Raw genomic sequence first — 19034 nt, 5'->3', positions numbered from 1 at the left:
CCATGCGTTTGGAATATAAGCATGAACAACACACACACACACACACACAAAAAAAAAAACAACAGACTAGGCCCCAGCCTCCTGACCCTTAGTCCCGGGGGCGGATCTTCCGCAGCCTGGCTGGGTGTTTATTGGGTCCCGTTCCCAGGCCCACGCTGAGTGACATCCCATCCCCCACCTTCCCCCCTTCCTCCTCTTTCTGTCTTTTACTTCCCTCCCGAATATCCAGCCTTCCTAGTCCCAGCCTAGAAGCTGGAATTCAGAGGGTCACGTAGGAAGAGGGAAGGAACAGAGTTCAGATGAATTTTAAGCAAAATTTTGAAACCAAAGGTTGCCTTGGGAATTTGCTGTTATGCCTTTGGCTCTCATCCTGCATGTTCTCAGGGCCCTTCTTGCTGTTTTAAGATGAGGCCCTGACCTTGACCTTCCTCACCCCTCTGTTCAAGTTCTCCAAGTGTCTCCATCCTCTGTCCAGACCCCTCCTTTCTGACTAAAGTTATTCTCAGCTGATAATTAGGACAAAGCCAATTTCAATTAACTCACACTGATTTGTGAATGGTGGATAGCACATTTCTTGGGGTTGGGGAGGTGGATGCATTTTACAAGTGGCTCTGGGTCTAGAAGAAGGAATCTATGATTTGTCCTATTTTCGGCAGCATAGTGAAAGAAGTGATATGAATGCTACAGCAAGAAGCATCTTCTTCCCAGGATCAGTCCCCCAAAACTTTTCCATTCTCTTACAGCTTCTACTATTTTTCCTCATAGATCCATAAATTCTCCAACGCCGCCAAGGTTTTTGTTGTCACCTCCTCCCTTGCCTGCCCCTTCCCCAGTTTCTGTGACGGCACACCTGGGCACAGGTGGCCAGGAGTTGGGAGGAGGGGCTGGGAGAGGGGTCATGCAGCCACAGCCCTTCATAGGGACCACTTCCAAGCCAGGGACTGCCTGCCTCTGCAGTGGGAGGGAGGGAATGCCATTTCTTGCTCCCATTCTTGGCGCAAAGAATGCAGCCTCCCCTGATCAAGGAGGCATCCCCCAGAGCTGAGCTTACTGATGGTATTTCCCATGTTTGTGGATCTTCCCAGATAAGTGTGTTGGGTCCCCAGGTCTCTGATACCAGGAGCCCAGAGGTCCGAATGGAATGCGATTCCCCAGCCACTTGCCTTTGTCGTAGAAACGGCAGCCTTCTGCCGCAACTGATCGATAGCTGAAAAGTGGCTGCAGGAACCACTGTGGAACAAAGCCTGAGCACAGAAGGCTCCACCGGCAACAGGCATAGGAAAGAGTGCTTCACAGTTAGCATCCTGCAGCCTCTCCTTTGTGTGCTTTGAGGAGACAATTCTCTGAAAAGTCCTGAAGTCGGCAGTAGCGCTTGGGCACATTTTTGGGAGTGTGTGAATTTCCCTAGCTTTAAGATGAGATGAGAGTGGTTTTTCCTGGACCTAGGATACAATCCTAGAGTCCAGGTCAGGCGTTTTCAGATGTTAATGTGCTTCTGACCTGCCTGGGAATCTTATGACAGTGCAGATTCCCATACAGTAAGTCTGTGCTGGAACCTCAGAGTCTGCCTGGCTGACAAGCTCCCAGGTGAGGCCCATGCTGCTGGCCCACAGACACTTGGAGTTACAAGGATCTGGAGCTGCCTGTGACTGCTTCAGTTAAAGCTAAGTTAATTAAAATGAAGTGAAATTAAAAATTCAGTTTCTCAGCTTGCGCGAACCAGAATTTAAATGCTCGGTACCCACGGGGGTAAGTGGCTGTCTCATCAGACTGCACGGATTAAAACACAAGTTTTTTTTTTGTTTTTTTTTGTTTTTTGTCTTTTTGCTCTTTCTTTGGGCTGCTCCTGCAGCATATGGAGGTTCCCAGGCTAGGGGTTGAATCGGAGCTGTAGCCACCGGCCTACGCCAGAGCCACAGCAACTCAGGATCCGAGCCGCGTCTGTGACCTACACCACAGCTCACGGCAACGCCGGATCCTTAACCCACTGAGCAAGGGCAGGGACCGAACCCGCAACCTCATGGTTCCTAGTCGGATTCATTAACCACTGCGCCACGACGGGAACTCCTAAAACACAAGTTTTAATGCTCACAGAAAGTTCTGTTGGGGAGCACTTGTCTGGAGTGAGCCTCTGCATTGTTCATTGGCCCATCCATTTATTCACTGAGCAGCTATTATGTGCCAAGTAGTATGCTTGGTGCTGGGCATGAAACTAACGTAGAAAAGTAAACTGCAGCGAATGAGACATCATGCTTTTAAAGATGCCTGCACCAATGTGGTGAGGGATCCGGAGTTGGTACCGATGAACTCTGCAGTGTGGGTTGGAGGAGGACGTATCGCCTGAGAGCTGCACGTGTGTTCTGAGCTAAGCTGCGGCATCGTCACAGAATCCAGACTGGCTGCTGACATGCCTTTTCACCCTTTCAGGGCCATCATCGTCAGAAACGGAGAGATCATCCCCATGTCTTCGGAATTCACCCCTGAGACTGAGCGCCAGAGGCTTCAGTACCTGGTAAGAGCCTCGGAGGTCAGGCTGGACATCACGGCGTCAGGGATGACGCTGGGACTGTGCCGGGGAACACGTCACTATTGACACGGGAGTCGAATAGCCCACAACAGTAAAATGACATATGGTATTAACTCCCCCAACACCTACACCTCCTGGATTTCACATCCTGGCTCCCTGTGTGACGACACACACCACCTCCGCGAATTTATTATTGCGGCTGATTTTCTCCCATCTGTGACCAATGAAAGTCACGGTGTGGTCTGTTTCTTGTCACAGTTTGGTATGTGCACTGTGAGACGTGGTGTTGAACAAGGCAGGTACCTTCTTCCCAGGCCTGCTCCTCGTTTGAACTCCATCGCAGGGTTCAGACGAGTCTGCATCCCATTTGAGGAGGATGGCAGCTGGATGACACACCACGACTTCGTGCTCCCACATGAAGTCACAGGGGCCCTTTGGGAGAGATGCAGGTGGCAGAAAATCTGTGCCTACCCTGAAAATAAATTCCCCGTGTGGATCTACATCTTTGGGCTGAAATTATGAGAGGACTCTAGGAGGCCTGTTTGGTTTTTCAGATCTTGAGAATTTTGGCTTCACAGAAGATCAGCATTTTCTAGAAAATGGAATAGATGTCCCTCCTTCAAATACCAGGAGGAGGGGGGTTAGATTTAGAGTCTCAGCTGCACAATGATGGTCATCATCCCGGATTATTCTGGGGCATGGGGGGGGCAAGGGGGGGCATCTTTAGGGACTGGATGTGATTAGCAGTTCTGCGGATGAACTATATTCTTGGCCACTGGCTTTCTTTGTAGACAACAAGGCTAGGGTAGTGACCCTCTGCTCCTGGGAAAGAATTGATCCAGCCCCCTCCCAAAGGACTTTATTTCTGTCTTGGAATTCTGGCACACGGGGACCATGAGGATTTCGTGACTTGGGTGGACTTAGAAAGTAGTGGTGGGAGTTCCCGTCGTGGCGCAGTGGTTAACGAATCCGACTAGGAACCATGAGGTTGCGGGTTCAATCCCTGCCCTTGCTCAGTGGGTTAAGGATCCGGCATTGCCGTGAGCTGTGGTGTAGGTTGCAGACGCGGCTCGGATCCCGCGTTGCTGTGGCTCTGGCGTAGGCCGGTGGCTACAGCTCCGATTCAACCCCTAGCCTGGGAACCTCCATATGCCACAGGAGCGGCCCAAGAAATAGCAACAACAACAACAACAAAAAGACAAAAAAAGACAAAAAAAAAAAAAAAAAAAAAAAGTAGTGGTGCACTTCCCTCAGTTCCTATGACTGTGTTGTGTTGGCTTGACTCAGTGGCTAAGCCGTGTTGCTTTTGTTAGTTACCTGGTGCATAAGACAACAGGGAATCCAAAACGAAGGTAAAAACATTTCTTCTCTATTCTATTGACTGTTCTTTCTGAACTTATCTGTTGCTGTTTTCAAGGGATTAACTTGAAGCCCATCCTGAGAGCCCAGGCGTTAGGGCCCTGCTCTTGGCAGTCTAGGAAGGGGGAAGGGAGCGGCAGCAGCCAGCAGGACCTCATCCTGGTCCCTCCCTTACTCAGCAGCTAGGTAGCTTTGCTGCAAGTCTTTTTTTTACCTTTCCAGACCTGCCCTGTCACTTACAAAACAGAGAGCTAGACCGGAGGGGCACCCAGGACCTTGGAGCTGAGAGGGTCCTTCCAAGTCGAGTTCACAACAGCCAGCCTCCCTGCCACCTGCCTGGCTCTCTCCTGTCCACCTACCACAAAGCCACCCATGTGATCTTCCCACAGATCTTGTCACTCCCTTCCCTAGAAAGCTTTGGCTCCCCTCACTGTACAGAAGGCAGGCCCGGAACCAGGGTTCCCACCCACCTCTCCACCTCTCATCATCTCTCTGTTGCCCCCACCAGCACCACCCTGCATCCCAGGCTGCGGCCATGGAGCCATCTTCCATTTCCAGGACACACTGTGACCTCTCCGACCTCCATGCCTCCATCTGTCCCGGTGCCCCCCACCCTCGTCAGCCAGGAAAACTCCTCCTCGTCCTTTGAGACCCCAAGAGAAACGTCATTTCCTCCAGGAAGTGCCCCCTAGCCCTCACAGGAGGGCAGTCCCCAGTGAGCACACAGCGGCAGTAGAAGCCCACGGCGAGGTTGTGCTGCTCCATTGCTTGTTCCCAGCTCTGTCTCGCCTTCCAGACTGAGTCCTGGAGGGCCGGCCCTCACCTGAGGCACATCACGTTGTCAGTAGCCAGCACACAGCTGATACTGAATCAGGGTTTATTGACTGATAGAACCAAGCTCGTACTGATGTCTGGATCATTACCCCACAGGCCCACCCCCTGCCTGCCTCTGAAACCCGTCACAGCAGCATCAGACCTTCTTCTTCCGGGCCTCCACTCGTCCTGTCCTCATCACCTTCGTGCCCTTCAGGAAAAACTACCTCCTGTTTCCCTCCTATAGGCAATGAGGAATAGCAGATTAACTTTTTTTATTTTTAGGTACTTTCACATTTTCATGTGGCAAGAAGGGTACCAAGATCTCAAAACTTTTACTTTTTTTTTTTTTTTTTTGTCTTTTTGTCTTTTCTTGGGCCACTCCCATGGCACATGGAGGCTCCCAGGCTAGGGGTCGAATCGGAGCTGCAGCTACTAGCCTACACCAGAGCCACAGCAACGCAGGATCCGAGCCTAGTCTGCAACCTACACCACAGCTCACGGCAACGCCGGATCCTTAACCCACTGAGCAAGGCCAGGGACCGAACCCGCAACCTTGTGGTTCCTAGTCAGATTCGTGAACTGCTGCGCCACGATGGGAACTCCTCAAAACATTTACTTTTAAGGAGGGAGGGGAATGCTGATGTATTTCAGATTCAGACTCCAGGTCAGTGGTCTGTGTCGGGATGCTTGAAATAAGGTTCCTGTGGCTTCAGAGCTCAGCTTTTGTCGCACACAGGACTGTATCTGTGATTTCTATAGCCACAGTGAATTTCCACTTCACTGTCAGTAATGGGTACAGAAAACCCCAGAAGGCAGGGGTAAGGATGAACTGAAACAGTACATGCAGAATTCCTTGGTGGAACATAACACTCATTGTGTTATTGTTGGATGAATCAAAGTCTTACCACTTTAAATTCTACTGGCCCACAAACCATAACGATCTTTCCCCTTATTTTTATTTAAGAATCACTCCTAATGTTCCCCAAATTAATGTGTATTTTGGTGTCACAATCATGGACACAGCCCACAGAACTGAGCCTCGTATCTGAATTTCTAAAAGGTGAGAACACCGTCCGCATTCTTTTTAACCCTAACTCCTAAGCTATATAGGTTTCTCTACTTTTATAACTAAAGCAGGAGTGTCAGTGACCAAAACCTAAAACATCCCGGTTGTCCACTTCTTATTCTGACCGGAGTCTAGGAATGAGTGTTTTAAAGTCAACAAGTCCAGTTATAATATTCACATGATGTGTGTTGTGAATCTTTTTGGTGAGGCATTTAAGAGAATTAGGGGATTGATAGCATAAAATAACCTTGCAGCAAAATCTTGATGTAAAGTATTTCAGAGAATTAGGAGGTTTGTAGGCTAAAATCTTGGAAATGATATCAATTATGAGAGGAAAACAGAAGTGTGTTGTGGACTTCTCTCAGCCCAGCCCAGGCAAGAGCTGTGTGACTTCAGGTCCCTCACACAGTGTCTCTGAATCTCCTTTTCTCCTAAGTGAAATGTATAGGAATACGTCCCTCAACACATTCATTACATGTTCTGAGATCACATGGAAAAGTAATGTCATGCTAATATAAAATACAGTATGCGTCGTAATTTCAGGTATGCCTAATCCTCCCAGTGCATTTTGGGGGAACTTCAGTTCCACTGAACTAATTGGGAAACAGTTTTGTGCAGTGGTAGGTGTAGTATCCTTTGCATGATCTAAACCCATTGGTACGTTGCCAGAAAGTTAACAATGGATTCCTTATCCTTAGATCAAATCAAATTTTATTTTTATGATGTTGGAGAAACATTTGTGAGAGAGTCAGGAAGACTTCTCCATCCCTGGAGACTTGGTTTGAGCAGATGACTGCCGTCCCTTGACTGTTCGACTTGTGGAAATTGTTAATAATTTTCTTGGAGGTGGGGAGGGTTCAGAGCCCTTTGTACGTGAGTCGTTTTGATCCACAATATGTTGAACAGCAATGTTCTTGGTATGCACAGCCCAGGCGTTCGGGGATTATAGAACTGGAAGCAGATTTCAAAGTGATGGATGTGGCAGGCACATTAATTTTGTTTGGTCTTGCACCCTGACCTCAGAGGGCCCTTCATACAGCACTCTGGGTGATGGCAACTTTGTTCCATAGATTCCTGGGCAAGAAGATTAATCAAGCAGGCTTGAGGGTTTGACGTGTTCCCATGGAATGGGGCAGGTGTGCAATGAAGGGGTCGGGGGCCATGCACTTCTGCCCCTGCAGCCAGGGAGAGCTGATGATCCTACCGTCATGAATATGCCTTGCTCTTGTCTTCCTGGGCTTTTTTTATATATATACAGTGTTTCCAGGGTGATTGAAATAAACAGTTTAAGGGGGTCCACCAAGCTGAACAGACTGTTTTGATGAAGTCAAGGCCTGGATAGGAGGGAAAGCAGTCTGGTTTGTGGGTATTTCTTTTTCTTTCTTTCTTTTTTCCCCACTCTCATGGTTTTTATCATTTAGTGATTTGAGATTTCAGGGTCACTGCAGATGTTTTAAGCCTAGACTTGATATTTTGGCTTATTTTGATTTTTTTGTAATGATTTTTATTTTTTCTGTTATAGTTGGTTTACAGTGTTCTGTCAATTTTCTACTCTACAGCAAAGTGACCCAGTCTCTCTCACACACACACACATACACACACACATATATACATTCTCTTTCTCACATTATCCTCCATCATGCTCCATCACAAGTGACTAGATACAGTTCCCAGTGCTTTATAGCAGGAAAGCTTATCCTTTCTGAATGCAATAGTTTATATCTATTAACCCCTGATTCCCAGTCCATCCCACTCCCCCTTGGCAACCAGAAGTCTGTTCTCCAAGTCCATGAGTTTCTTTTCTGTGGAAAGGTTCATTTGTGCCATATATTAGATTCCAGTTATAAGTGATAATCATATGATAGTTGTCTTTCCCCTCTGACTTAGTTCACTTAGTATGAGAGTCTCTAGTTCCATCCATGTCGCTGCAAAGGGCATTATTTTGTTCTTTTTTATGTCTGGGTAGTATTCCATTGTGTATATATACTACATCTTCCTAATCCAGTCATCTGTGGATGGACATTTAGGTTGTTTCCATGTCTTGGCTATTGTGAATAAATAGTGCTGCAATGCATATACGTGTTGTTTTCATGGAAAGGTTTGTCCGGATATATGGCCAAGAGTGGGACTGCTGGTTCATAGGGTAGTTTGGTTTGTGGGCATTTCTTAGTGGAGTTCACTGCTCTGATGCTGAGGCCTCCAAGAAATCACCCCCATTTGCGGCAGGTGACAGCCAGAAATGGATCTCCCTCAAGGACAGACTGCTATAGCCCTGAGGTGTGAGAACAATGGCTTCCCCCTCCAAGCTCCCTAGACATATTTATAAACTCTGATTTGATTAGATTAAGATGGGCCAGTATCATCAAACCTTCAGATAATATACATCTGTCCTTGTAGATAATCCAAGTCTGCAGCTGTTTATCATCAAGGGCAATGTACAGAAGAGATGAAAGTGGGTTTCAAATGCACATTTGATACACGCAAGTGCACCATTATCTGAGGTGATTTCTTGCCGTGTCCTTGGAACTGCCCCCAGCCTTCTGTGCCAAGTCTGGTTCACTTTGTCTGCCATTTAGTGCTGAGCTTGGCAAGATGTCACGTAGACAGGGTTGTGCCTCCTGGCTCCCTGGGATTTTTCTTTTTTCTTTTTTTCTTTAAATTTTTTTTTTATTTTAGTTGATTTAATATGTTCTGTCAATTTCTGCTGCACAGCTAAGTGACCCAGCTGTATATTCATATGCATTCTTTTTTTTCACATTATCCTCCATCATATTCCATCACAAGTGATCAGGTATAGTTCCCTGTGCACAATCTCATTGCTTAGCGATTCCAAATGCAGTAGTTTGCATCTACTAACCCCAAATTCCCAGTCCCTCCCACTCACTCTTCTTCCCTCTTGGGAACCACAAGTCTGTTCTCCATGTCCATGAGTTTGTTTCTTTTCTGTAGATAGAAGGCCTTATATTAGATTCCAGATATTAGTGACATCATATGGTATTCGTCTTTCTCCCTCTGACTTACTTCACTTAGTATGAGACTCTCTCCTTCTATCTATGTTGCTGCAAGTGGCATTATTTTGTTCTCCTTTATGGCTGAGTAGTATTCCATTGTGTATGTACATCTTCTTAATCCATTCATGTATCATTGTACATTTATGTTGTTTCCATGTCTTGGCTATTGTGAATAACGCTGCAGTGAACATAGGGGTGCATGTATCTTTTCACTGAAAGCTTTGTCTGGATATATGCCCAGGAGTGGGATTGCTGGATCATATGGTAGTTCTATATTTAGTTTTCTGAGGTACCTCCATACTGTTCTCCATAGGGGTTGTACCAGTTTACATTCCAACAGTGTAGGAGGGTTCCCTTTTCTCCACACCCTCTCCACCATTTGTGATTCATTGACTTACTAATGATGACCATTCTGACCTGTGTGAGGTGGTACCTCAATGTAGTTTTGATTTGCATTTCTCTAATAATGAGTGATGTTGAGCATTTTTTCATATGCCTATTGGCCATTGGCTCTCTGGAATTTTTCATGCTCAAGAGTTCCCTCCAAAAAAATATAATCCTTAAGCCTGAACCTGTCTGTAAGACAGGGGGCTATAACTGGGAGGGTTACGTGTGCCAGTGAGTAAAAATGGCTAACCTGCCACCACGATGGGGCCTCTAACCTTGAGAGTGGGTTGTGAAGCCCAGGAGCTTGACTTCAGTCACAGCGAGGCATCTTTACCACCAGTCTGCTTTGCCGATGACTGCGTCATGGATACATCCATTCCAGTCCCACCTTTTCCCCCATTTAACGCCTCTTTCACAAAACTGCATAGGAGTTTAAAAATCTCCAATTAAAAAAACGGTAGGCTAAAGTGGTTGACATTTTTCATATTTACTATAGGTTCCATTGATCACATAAGTATCACAAAGGAGTCATGAGAATTTTAAAGCATGAAACTGACACTGCCAAGGGTTTCAGAAGCTGCCCTAGGAACACTGCCTGCCTTCAGGGAAGACTCTGAACACATTAGCCCTTATAATTGAACCTCACTGCTTCCAAGCCTTATTTTGAAAATGAATATAAATGGATGTTTTGTTTATTCCAGATTGGGAGGGGTCAGAGACTGGGTGTCGAGGCAGTCTCCATCTACTGTGCAGATCTAAGATAATGAATTCCACACAGCTGAACAAAGTCATCATGAGAAGGAATCCCTACATTTTCTTCTACCAAAAAAAAAAAAAAAAATAGATCTTTCTGCACAGTTGCTACACATGCGTATACTCTTCTAAAGCTTCTGTCCCCAAAAGATTCTGAAAAAAAAGATGAGCAAAGAAACCAGAGCCATCTGCCCATAGGGTCCCTTAAAAATTCATCTTAGTGTAAGGAAGGAAGATAATGTCATATATTCTTTAAATATAGGAAAGTTGAATATGCTTTGAGAGAGGTAGATGGGATTCACTGAGGTTTATTAGGGCAAAAACTTAACTGTCTGTAATAAGTTTGCTGTGCTTCAGTTGCCTTATCTGTGAAATAGGGTAATTCCAGAACGCTCACAGGATTGGGATGAGGATTAATGAGTTAATATTTGTCATGCTTACCACCGATCAGAGACAAAATAAAATTTCTTAGTTTAATATAACTGTACATGAGGAACTTTTTCATGGCCATCCTGCCATGGGGACTCGTGTGGCCCTTTATAAAATTTCTCAGTTCCTTTTGCATATTCACAGAGATCGAAGATATGCAGGCATATCTTTGTTGACATGCGTTGATCACTGCAAATGAATGCCTTCTCCCAGATTTTCACTTGGGAAGAACAAGCATTAGGCATATGAATATGGAAACCTTATATGTTTTATGTAAATGAACACTTTTTACTCTATATAGTAAACTATTGTAGAGTTGACAAATCTAAGCAATTTTGTTTAATATCTCTATTTGTATTCCAGTTTCCATGCAGCTTCTTTATCATAAGATCTGCATTTTACAATTTCAAATTTGTTTGGCGGGCATGCTACTTCTCTCTGGCTGAGGAGTGTAGTCCCACGTTGAAATTTAAATGTGAACCTTCCCTGACATCCACTTAAATCAGACAGAATTTTATTTAATATCCAATTCTGTAACAGCTTATATATACAAGTGTGGTTCTTGCTACTTTGAGATTTTTAAGGACAAGTTTAGGCAAAGATAATTCTTTATGAAAGATTCCAACCCATCCATATTTAGGTCTCAGCCATTTCACATTTTTCCCTTTTTTTTTTTTTTTTTTTTTTAATAAAAAAAAAAAAACAACCAAACCAGGATATTCTCCTCCTGCATGTAAAGCAGGCAGCAGCCTTGGCTCTGGAAGAACCATGTCGTTTGACCAGTAGTATGACCGCTGGTGATCACCAATGGCTTGGCCAACGTTATTAATTTCATCTCATTCGTGGCCTTAGACTTTCTATCAGGATAAATCATCTCGAAATGTAAAGCTTCCAGTTCTCCTCTTGTGTAATCTGAGTTTTTTTTTTCCCTCTAAGGGCAAGAAAAGGGTGAGATTATTCAACTTTTTTTTTGGTCTTTTTGCCATTTCTTGGGCTGCTCCCGTGGCATCTGGAGGTTCCCAGGCTAGGGGTCCAATCGGAGCTGTAGCCACCAGCCTACACCAGAGCCACAGGAACTCGGGATCCGAGCCAGGTCTGCAACCTACACCACAGCTCACAGCAACGCCAGATCCCCAACCGATTGAGCAAGGCCAGGGATCAGACCCACAACCTCATGGTTTCTGGTTGGATTCGCTAACCACTGAGCCACAACAGGAACTCAACTTTTTTTTTTAGAACATTTTATTTTTTTATTAAAGTATAGCTGATTTACAGTGTTATGCCAATTTCTGCTGTCCAGTATAGTGACCCAGTCATCCATATATATATACACACACACACACATACATACACACACAAGTTCTTTTTTATTTTATCTTCCATCATGTCCTATCCCAAGAGACTGGATGTAGGTCCCTGTGCTATACAGTAGGACCATTCTAAATGTAATAGTTTCTATCAACTTTTTTTAAAGATTGTGTTGAACACGGAAAAAAATCCTCATTTTAATCACTTCCTTTCACATATTGAGAAGTCCAAACATTGAAAAAATTAATTCCTATACATTTTTTCTAGTTAAAGGATTTTACAAAGCATTCCCCTCTCCGGGAATACACCCTCTCCTTTCACACAAGTATTTTTACTTTCCACATTCTGATGATGGAAGTGGAAATTGGAAAAACTGCTTTGGAAAAGGGATTTGATCCAGCAATTCCACTCCTAGGTATGTGCTTAATAAAGAATGCGTGACTTTTCACACCAAAAGACTCAAACAGGCATAGCGGCATTGTTCGTAAGAGCCCAAGCTGGAAACCATCCAAATGACCATGGCGAATGGAATGGCTAAACTGTGAGGCAGTCACAGGGTGGAATGAACAAGGTGTAGCTATACCCACCGTGAATCTCATAGACTTAACATTAACCTGTAGGATTCCGTAGGACCAATAGAAACAGGCAACGCCAGCTGGGAAGAGCGGAGGTAGTGCTTCCTTTGGGGGCAGCAGCAAAAATTGAATGGGGTCCTGACCCCAAGATGCTGATAATATTCTCTTTCTTGATCTGGGTGCCAGTTACATGGGTGTGTTCAGTTGGTGAAAACTCATCCATCTGTATGTGTATGATCTGAGCATGGTACTGTATGTATATTATACGTCTTTGAAAAGGTTTTTTTCTTTAAAGTACTTTGACGTCTTTGAAGTGTACATCACCCTTTTTGAGGAGGGGTCCTCCTGCAAGAGCTCAAAGTCACGCAGCAGAATAGGCTGGCCAGGCAGCCACGCTCCTGCCTCCTTTCTGCCCCAACCATTTTCTTCCTCTGAGCAGCTCCAAAAGCAGCCGCGCCCCCTCCACATACCCCGTGTTCTTCTCACTTCATGCCTCCGCTCTTCCTGCACTGGCCCCAAAGCCTTTACCTGACAGACCCTTTTCAGAGCCCCCCATTCAGCGCCCCACTTTTTGTTCCCTGGAGATAGATAACTCCATTTCCACTTATAAGCCCTCCTCATTCTCCCCTGCTAGTGTGTGAGCTCTGAGCACAGGGGCTCCTGCAGGAGCTCCTGTGTTAGTTGCAGGAATTCTCTTGGCTGGATGCCCCCCAAAGCTGGGGCGATCCCCTCAGTGGTGGGCACTACTCTCTGGCAAGCTGACCACCAGGCAGCAGGAGGAAAATGTATTAAAAGGAGGCAGCATCTGTGTTCCCCAGCAGGCAATTTTGAGTCACTTCAGGACCCACCGTCTCAGTGTCTGCAGGAAACTTGGTTCAGGTTCCTCCCCAAACCAGTATACGCGTATCACTCTCTGGGACCTGGGTTCATGGTTCCACTCCCTGTTCCCTCCCTGCCTTGCCCAAATGCTCAGAGCCCTCCCTTCTTCCCTCCCCCAGCACAGGAGACTGGGGCTCAAGTCCCTATGCTGTGGAGCAGGGCAGACCTGGGTTCAGGTCACTCATCCCCTCTGCTCTAGAGAGAGGCTCCCTGGAAGGACCCACAAGGCTTCTCTTCCTCAGGCTTGTCCCCTCTTGTTATGGCTCAATCCCTCTGCCACCCGAGATTCTCACTGGGATGGAATGGTTATCTCCTCACAGTGTGGTGCTCACCTCCATCCCCTTCCCCTGGAGCTGGTTTCTTTCCAGGAGAGGAGCAGCCAGAAGAAGAAGTTCCACCCTCCTAGCCCATCACTGGTACCCTGCTCCTTCTTGACACAGTAGGTTACTCCAGCATCCTCTCCCTAGAGAAGATACCTCTTTTTGTCCCTGGCCAGATAGAACCATATCTGGAAATGTGTTCTCATTATCCGTCCAGACACTTAGTGGCAAGAATATGTCCTACCTTCTTTTTTAGCAAACCTGCACAGTCCAGAGGCCTTAAAAGACTCTTGGCCACCAGCCTTTGATTTTGCCAGGGCAGTGGTTACCACGCCTTTTCGCCCAGGCACTATTTGTGGTACACACCTGTGCTACGGGTGTCCCTCCACCCCTCTCCTTCAGTCAGGAGCATTCCATTATCCCTCCTTGATGGAAAACCTCAAAATTCAGGATAACAATGGAGGTACAAAAAGAGATCCAATATTTTTTTCTTACATGGGGGAGGCTAGCACACTTGAAATTGGATTTTAGTATAAAATACATTTCTTAAGTTTCTAGTCGGCAGGCTTATTAGATAGAGAAGAGAAATCATATTATTTAGATATTCTTAGGATTGTGAAATATCACGGAGTTTTCAGTGGTATAATTGCACCCACACACGTGGTTTTACAGGAAGATACCTATCAAATTATAGAAAGTTAACTAAATCCAAAATATGTAATGCGTGTCTAACATTGTTTTTATGCACCATGGACCTTAGCTTTATCTTTGTCTAAAGATTGAAAGTGATGCTGTATTATTTTGTAAAATTTAATCACTAAAAGGTAAATTGTGTAAAGCAGGTCAGAATGTTCAGGATTCATTCTTTTAGCAAGTACTTATTGAAAGCCTTTCCTATGGTCAGTGCTATTATACTGGGCACTAGAGTGTAGCTAAGGCTTTAAAAATAATGGACATATTCAGGTATAGCTGATATGACTTGCATCACCATGGAGTTGGGTTGTTTTTTGTTTTGTTTCGTTTTTGTCTTTTTCTGCGGCATATGGAGGTTCCCAGGCTATGGGTCGAATAGGAGCTGTAGCCACCGCCCTATGCCACAGCCACAGTAACACCGGATCCGAGCCGTGCCTGTGACCTACACCACAGCTCACCACCATGCTGGATCCTTAACCCACTGAGTGGGGTCAGGGATCAAACTTGTATCCTCATGGATGCTAGTCAGATTCCTTCCCACTGAGCCACGATAGGAACTCCCATGCAGATGTGTTTAACATACTCATATCCAAATAGCATCATCAAAGAGAAAAGCTAAACTATATCCAGCAGAGCAGATACATAAGGAATGTGTAGCAGAGTGTCCAGAATTTCCACTTTGCTTGTGGAAATGGGATCTTAATGTGTGCTTGCTCCCATCTCATGGCTTATCCACTCTAAATGCAGTACAATGCCAGATCCTTAACCCACTGTATCCCAAGGGAATTCCCTGTTAGTGTCTTTTTAAAATGAAAGTAATCCATGTTCAATGGTAGAAGTATTTATAAATATAGATAAATTAAAAAGAAAACCGGTCAGATAATACTGTATAATGTTTTGATGACTTTGTGTGTAGGTACCTGTATACATATAAGGCCATGTTATGGACTGAATGTTTGTATCCCCCCACCCCACAATCATATGCTGAAGCCCTAACCCCCAATGTGCTGAATTTGAAAGTAGGGCCTTTATAAAAGTAATTAAGGTGAAATGAAGTCATAAGAGTGGGACTCTGATTTGATAGGATTAGTTTCCTGATGAGAAACATCAGAAAGCTTGAGTTCTCTCTCCACGGGAGCACAGAGGCAAGGTCACGGGAGACGCAGCAAGAAGGGGACCACCTGCAGGCCAGGAAGAGAGCCCTCACCAGGCTGCAAACCTGCTGTAGGTGGATCTTAGGCTTCCCAGCCTCCAGGCTGGGAAAACTAATTTTTTGTTGTTTCAAACTCCCCAGTCTGTGGCATTTTGATATGGCAGCCTGAGCTGAGATAGACCACCTCATGCACACTTTCGTGAATATTGCACAGAAAGGTACACTAATGAGCAGAAGTGTGTGTTCCTCAGAAAGCCAACAGGAATGTGTCCCATGATATTTTAGCATCTCATTTTTCACTCATCAGCCACCTATTTGTTCTGCTTAGCTCTTGAGTTGTTTTTTTTTTGTTTGTTTTTTCCTTTAACACCAGTAACTCCATCCAAACTGAAGCACCGTTTCAGCCTCTGGATGCACCTAGTCAGCCAAGGGGTTTGGGGAGGTGTGACCAGACTTGCTCAGCCATGTTCCCCAAGTGAGAGTCAGAAGGAAGCCAGCTCTGGGTGATTGCATAGCTGCTTCTGGCCTTCACACCCCTGCCTCTGAGGCTTGTAGTTCTGCTGTGGATTGTTTAAGAAATGCTGCATCACTGACGCACCCCTGCAACACAGCCTGCTCTTGTGTGGAAAATCACAAGTATGGAATGATTCAGAGTTGGAAAGTGATGAGTGCCATTGGATTCTAAATGTGAAAATGTTTTGGAATAACCTTAACCAATACGCTTCACTTATGTATTCCTTCCTAAATATGCACACAGTGATAGATAACAGACATCTGTCCCCGTCTAAAGGAGCTCTTTCAAAAATCACAAATTATAAATTTGGAGTGGTAAGAAAGCATGGTGCATACTATAATCGGCAGCTTCCCCCCACCCCCTACCCCTTCCCTAGAGGTAACAAAATGATGGCACATCTAATAAAGGGCATCTTAGAATTGATGACATAAAGTAGCCTGTTATGTAACAGGAGGAACAGGTGGTTTGTTGAGACTCCTGAAAGGCTCTGCACATGATGGATGTCACAAGTGACACAGGGTTCATGGCCTCTTTGGGCCTGCCCATCCTCAGAGGGAGAGGCAAGGCAGCCACTGCAAATAGCAGGCTGCTAGGAAGTGCCTCACCACCCTGCAAACTTTTCCCAGTACAACTGGCCAGGCACGAGAGTGAGAATACAAAATGTACTTAAGAGTGCCTTTTGGATCCAAACCTGTTTGTTATGTAATATACCTATGCATTGTGTACCTATATTTATACACACACATCCTCATTTATGTATACATATATATCCTATATAGATCTGTATACATGACATGATTCACAGCAGTTCACACACATGCGCACTCACAGGCGCATATTGCTTGATAACCTGCTCGTATTTTCTGTAGCACCTTTGTAAGTGATGGCACAGAATTCTTTTGCATGGATTTATGCTAGTTTAGTCACTCATATTGTTAAAGGATTTCTTCTCACTACTTCAGGAACATCCTTGTGGCCAAGCTGTGTGCAGATCTATAATTTTTGGGGTTTTTTGTGTTTTTTTTTTTTTGTCTTTTTGCCATTTCTTGGGCTGCTCCCACGGCATATGAAAGTTCCCAGGCTAGGGGTCGAATCAGAGCTGTAGCCACCGGCCTACGCCAGAGCCACAGCAATGCGGGATCCAAGCCATGTCTGTGACCTACACCACAGCTCACGGCAACACCGGATCCTTAACCCACTGAGCGTGAGGTTGTGGGATCAAACCCACAACCTCATGGTTCCTAGTCGGATTCGTTAACCACTGCGCCACGACGGGAACTCCTATAATTTCTGGTTAACTGAAGCCTCGCAAGCTGCCTCTTTGTGTTTCAAACGTGTGTTCAGGAGCAACAGGATCAAGGGCCCTGAACCCGTTGTTGACCCCTTACTGTTTCTTGTACATGTATGTGCAGATGAAAGGGTCGATACCAGGGTTGGGATGAGGGTTATGGGTTTGCTGTTACACTCTAGAACCCCCCCAGTCCTGGCTGATAACCTTGGGTAGGTGGCCTAACTTCTCTGGACCTTAGTCTCCTCATTTGTAGATTGAGTCGATGGCATGTGCGTTGTAGGATGGCTTGTTGACGTTGTAGCATAAGGTGTTTCAAGTGCCTGAGATGTGGTAACCCCTAAATCAGTGTTACTTCAGCTTGGAGATCTGGGGGTAGACAAAACTGCCATGCTGATACAGTCTAAAGTTCTGAGAGATGAGGAAGGGTGAGTAGTAGATGCTGCCGTTCATTGACTAGTAATGCCTCTGGTCCTTAGTTTTCGTGGGTGGACAAACATAAAGGAAAGGAGTAAAATTGTATCTATTCTGTCAGTACAGCTGCCATCGTGGGTGTGTGACTTGTGATTTAATGTGCTGCTTTTACCATCTTGAAATTTTTATTTTTGTCTTTTTAGGGCTGTACCTATGGTGTTTGGAAGTTCCGAGGCTAGGGGTTGAATCAGAGCTGCAGCTACCAGCCTACGCCACAGCCATAGCAACGCCAAATCCGAGGCGCACCTGTGACCTTCACCACAGCTCACGGTAACACCAGATCCTTAACCCACTGAGCAAGGCCTGGGATACTACTCAGGTTCTTAGCCCACTGAGCCACAACAGGAACTCTGAAATTTTTTATTTTGAATAGAGGGTCCATATCTTCCTGTGGCCCTAGGCGCCACAGATTAGGTAGGGTCCTGCTCATGAGGTTGTTGGGGGTGTGAAATGCAAGCTCACAAAACACTTACCGCAGTACTCAGAATGCAGTAGGACTTGATAATCATTAGATGGATAAATTTTTTTACGATCAGGAACAATCATAATAAGTGCATTATTGACATCATTTCATTTCATTATTAAAGCAGTGTGAGATAGCACTTCCCGTCATGGCTCAGCGGTTAGCGAACCCAACTAGCATCCATGGCCTCACTCGGTGGGCTGGGGATCCCTCGTTGCTGTGGCTCTGGCATAGGCCAGTGGCTACAGCTCCGATTCAACCCCTAGGCTAGGAACCTCCATATTGCCACGAGTGCAGCCCTAAAAGACAAAAATCAATCAATCAATCAAACAAACAATCAGTGTGAGATAAATCTGCAATTAATCTCCGTATGCAGGTAAAGACACTGAACAGTTAAGTCACCCACTAAAATCACACAGCTTATAAATGCAGAGCTTGGATTCAAATTCATATCCCCCAATGCCCATCCTATTGACCTGCCCTGTGAATATTAGTTCTCTTCATTGCTTCCCAGGGAACCTCTCTGCAAAACCCAGTGTTTAAGCATCCTTGGTACCCATAGGCAGCTCAAGTCTCATTTCTAGCTGAGGCTTCAGAGCCCTTCAGAGATGCTCCAGAATTCCCCCCCCCCCGACCCCCCTCCCCAGCCTGGAACCTGTTGGGGTTACTGCAGACAAGACATCTCTCCCACTGCCCCCAGTCCTATCCCATCCTGTCCCCAAGCCCGTTCAGCATCACTAACTCAGAGTTCCATTAGCTGGCCAGTCTGAACAGCCTGGGGAGAACTCAGCTTGCTTCCTTTGACTGTCGAGCCGCTTAGTTTCTGAGGACTGGCATCCAAGTAATACCTCCGAACCCCGGTGAGAGTCAGTGGGAGCCCTGCCAGTGTCAGGTCCCAGAAAAGAGGCTGCGGGAGGTGCCTGTTTCCAGTAGACCGAGGCCGTGGCCATCTGTCCTGTGGCAGGGATCCCTTGCTTTCTGACAGTGCCAGGCCGTGATTTGCTCTGCCCGCTCTTTTC

The 19034-nt window shown here is 45.7% G+C and overlaps 1 protein-coding gene across 2 annotated transcripts in view; it reads left to right on the top strand.

Moving 5' to 3' along the window:
- The window catches only part of PPM1H (protein phosphatase, Mg2+/Mn2+ dependent 1H), a 272860-nt gene that overhangs the window by 183677 nt on the left and 70149 nt on the right, over window positions 1-19034 (top strand). For both annotated transcript variants that reach the window (XM_021091936.2, XM_084956249.1), the window contains one exon: window positions 2428-2512. In XM_021091936.2, coding sequence (XP_020947595.1) covers window positions 2428-2512 — 85 coding nt within the window. The remainder of the gene's footprint in view (window positions 1-2427; window positions 2513-19034) is intronic.

This window comes from Sus scrofa, chromosome 5, assembly GCF_054392235.1.
Source record: "Sus scrofa isolate SSC_HxYL_T2T_F1_AM1 chromosome 5, Sscrofa_HxYL_maternal_Yorkshire_Landrace_v2.0, whole genome shotgun sequence".
NCBI classification, from domain to species: domain Eukaryota; kingdom Metazoa; phylum Chordata; class Mammalia; order Artiodactyla; family Suidae; genus Sus; species Sus scrofa.
This window is presented reverse-complemented; position numbering and strand designations above follow the sequence as displayed.